Below are 2,816 nucleotides of genomic sequence, written 5' to 3' on the forward strand. Positions count from 1 at the left end.
CAGGAGGCCGGCCCGGGGGTGCGGGCGACAGGCAGGCGGCACCAGGGCAGCGGCGCAGCCCGCGCATCACAGCCCAGGCGGGAAACCAGGAGGGCAGGCGGCCCCACACCGCCGCCGGCACGCCAGCCTCCCTGCCGCCGCAGCCCGCGGCCGGCCACTCTCAGCTGCCGCCAGGGGGGCCACCCCCCTGCCTGCTGACCTGCACGCGGTGCTGTGTGGCGCGGCGGGACGTGACAGGCAGTATGAGGGTGGAGGCAGCCAGGTCCAGGCCGATGCCGATCGAGATGTTGGCCAGCCGCCAGCAGGCGGTCACCCACTGCACGCTCTCAGCCACGTAGCCTGCAGGGGCAAGCAGGCAGGCGGGCGGGCGATGGCGGTGGCGGTGGCGGCAGGGCCGGGCAGGTGTGTGGGGTGGTGATGGCTGCGGCGGTTTCGGCACACGGCTGGGAGGCCGGCACACACACGCCGGCGGGTGGGCAACGCAGCGCCGAGCAGAGTGCACAGCATTGCCGGGCGCTGCGGCGGCGTGGCGGCTGCCTCCCAGCTGCCGCCTGGGCGCAGGGCCCCCACCCCGCCGCACCTGACAGCGCGATGATGGGCGTGGTGAACTTGGCGCAGGACCAGGCGTAGCCGTACGGTACCGCAAAGCGCACGTGGTTGGCCATCAGTACCGCCAGTACCATGGACAGGAAGGAGGTCATGGCGATGAACTTGGGGGGCTGGTTCCCGTAGTGCCCGCCGTTGCACAGTACCGCCAAGCCCAGCACGCTGCGCGGCGGCACAGCGGGGGCGGGGCAAGGGGGGGACATGTGAGCGTCTGGCAGACGAAGCAGGGAGAGGGAGGGAGAGGGGAGCGAGGCCTCGACAGGAGCGCGCGCTTGTGTGTGAACAGCAGGGCCAGGGCTGGCGCCGCAGAGGCGCCGGCCCTTCAGGGGAGGCGTCGCAAGGTGCGAGGCAGAGCGTCGGAGAGGCGGAGGGGGGTGTGCGGGCAAGGGCGGCCCGCGGCAGGCCGCACCCCGCGCCCAGCAGCCCCGCCGCCCCCGTGCCCACGATGCGCAGCCCGCTCTTCAGCACCAGGCCGCCCATGGCCGACTCCAGCACCACACACACTGCGGGTGGAGGCAGGGGCAGCGGGAGCAGACAGACAGACAGGGGAGGCAGAGGAGGAGGAGGTGAGGGCAAGGGAATCAGCAGCTCTTTGCTTGAATGGCTGCCAAGCTCCTCGCTGCTCGACTGCTGCCAGCGGCTTCAAGCCAGCTGAAACCCAGGCCTTTATGAATCCCACGCCTGCGCCCCCGGCTCCGCCCCTGCCCGCCCACCCACCCACCACCGCCACCTCCGCTGTCGGCCCCACCTGTCACCACCGCCCAGATCGTCTTCTCCTCCAGAGCCCGGTAGCTCGCCTCCACCACGTGCAGCGTGCAGGCAGCCGCCATGGCAGCCGCCAGCTGCAGCGCCAGCGCCAGGTGCTCGCCCGAGAAGCCGGTGCGCTGCTGCACCGCCTGCAGTACCGCCGCCACCCGCCCCGCGCGCGCCTGCGGCGGCAGGTAGAGGGTGGGCGGGAAGCGCTGGGCCACAGTGGCGGCGTCGGGAGCCTGCCACAGCGACTCTGCCAGAAGCTCCTCGGCTGGCGCCGCGCCGCCGCCGCCGCTGCTGCTGCTGCCGCTGACAGTGCCAGCATCGCCGCCGCCGTCGCCCACGCCCCTGCTGGGCAGGTGGTGCCAGCTGGGCAGCTCGGGCAGGCGCCCCGCCGGCGTCGCTGGCTGCTTGTCGGAGTATGGCGGCGAGGGTGGCTGGCCCCGGCCGAACAGCCGCCCCGGTGACAGCTGGCGCCAGATGGGCAGCGTGCGCAGCCGCCCACCTGGCTTCTGCTGCCGCCGCTGCCGCTCCTGCTGCTGCTGCTGCTGCTGCTCAGCCTCGGGCGACGGCGGCTGCTGTGCCCCAGGCAGCAGCGGCTGCTGGGCGCGGGGCGAGGGCGGCTGCTGCGGGGCTGCGGGCGGCGCCGGCGGCTGCGGGCGCGGCGAGGGCAGCATGGAGGGGCGGGGCGAGGGCAGCAGCATGTCCAGGCCGCCGGCGCCGTCCATGCAGCCCGCCATGGACGGGGTGGTGGCGCGCCGCCGAGCCCGCTGCCTGCAGCCAGGCGGTACCAGCGGTACAGCCGAGTCACGGCAGCTGTGGCGGGCGGTACACACCGCGCAGCACCGCCCGCGAGCAGCTCCCCAGCCGCGCTCCATTGTATGCAAGCCAAGCTGCATCGGCGCCCCGCCCCCGCCCTTCGCCACACACCCGCACCAGCAGCGCACCCGCTCCCCACCGCTCGCTGCCAGCCCACCTGAGCTGCTCCTGCGGCTGCGACAGATCCCACACCTTGCTGCCCTTGAAGTGACGGTAGCAGGCCTGCCGCGCCTGGGGCTGGGAGCGGTGCAGCGCCTCTGGCAGCGTGAAGAACACTCGGCGCACCTGCGGGGGCGTCGGGGGAGGCAGGGGGGCAGGCAGCAGGCGCTGTGGGGTGGGCGGGCGGGCAGGCGGCGGGACGGTTGGGGTGGCAGGACGAGGCGGGACAAGCAGGACGGCCGTGCTGCCTGCTGCCCCTCCCCAATCCCACACAGCCAGCCGGCCAGCCGGCCAGCTCCTCCCCAGGCCGCCACCACCACCACCACCCGGCTCAACCCCCACCCCACCCAACCAAACGCACACCAGCACACCGCCCTCCCTGCCTCCCCCCTCACTCACTCACCCGCGTACCCAGGCTGAACAGGGTGCCCACCAGCATGTCTGAGGTGAGCACCTCGTTCTCGCCCCAGCTGCTGTTGAGC

The 2,816-nt window shown here is 73.8% G+C and overlaps 1 protein-coding gene across 1 annotated transcript in view; it reads right to left on the reverse strand.

Annotated features, from left to right (window-relative positions):
* The window catches only part of CHLNCDRAFT_49581 (hypothetical protein), a gene marked incomplete at both ends in the record, with an annotated part of 11,811 nt that overhangs the window by 4,070 nt on the left and 4,925 nt on the right, over positions 1–2,816 (reverse strand). The window contains 5 exons of the mRNA XM_005852128.1: positions 200–339; positions 581–768; positions 1,016–1,109; positions 1,355–2,009; positions 2,293–2,460. Coding sequence (XP_005852190.1) covers positions 200–339; positions 581–768; positions 1,016–1,109; positions 1,355–2,009; positions 2,293–2,460 — 1,245 coding nt within the window. The remainder of the gene's footprint in view (positions 1–199; positions 340–580; positions 769–1,015; positions 1,110–1,354; positions 2,010–2,292; positions 2,461–2,816) is intronic.

The sequence above is a fragment of the Chlorella variabilis genome, assembly GCF_000147415.1.
Source record: "Chlorella variabilis unplaced genomic scaffold CHLNCscaffold_1, whole genome shotgun sequence".
In the NCBI taxonomy this organism is placed as follows: Eukaryota; Viridiplantae; Chlorophyta; class Trebouxiophyceae; order Chlorellales; family Chlorellaceae; genus Chlorella; species Chlorella variabilis.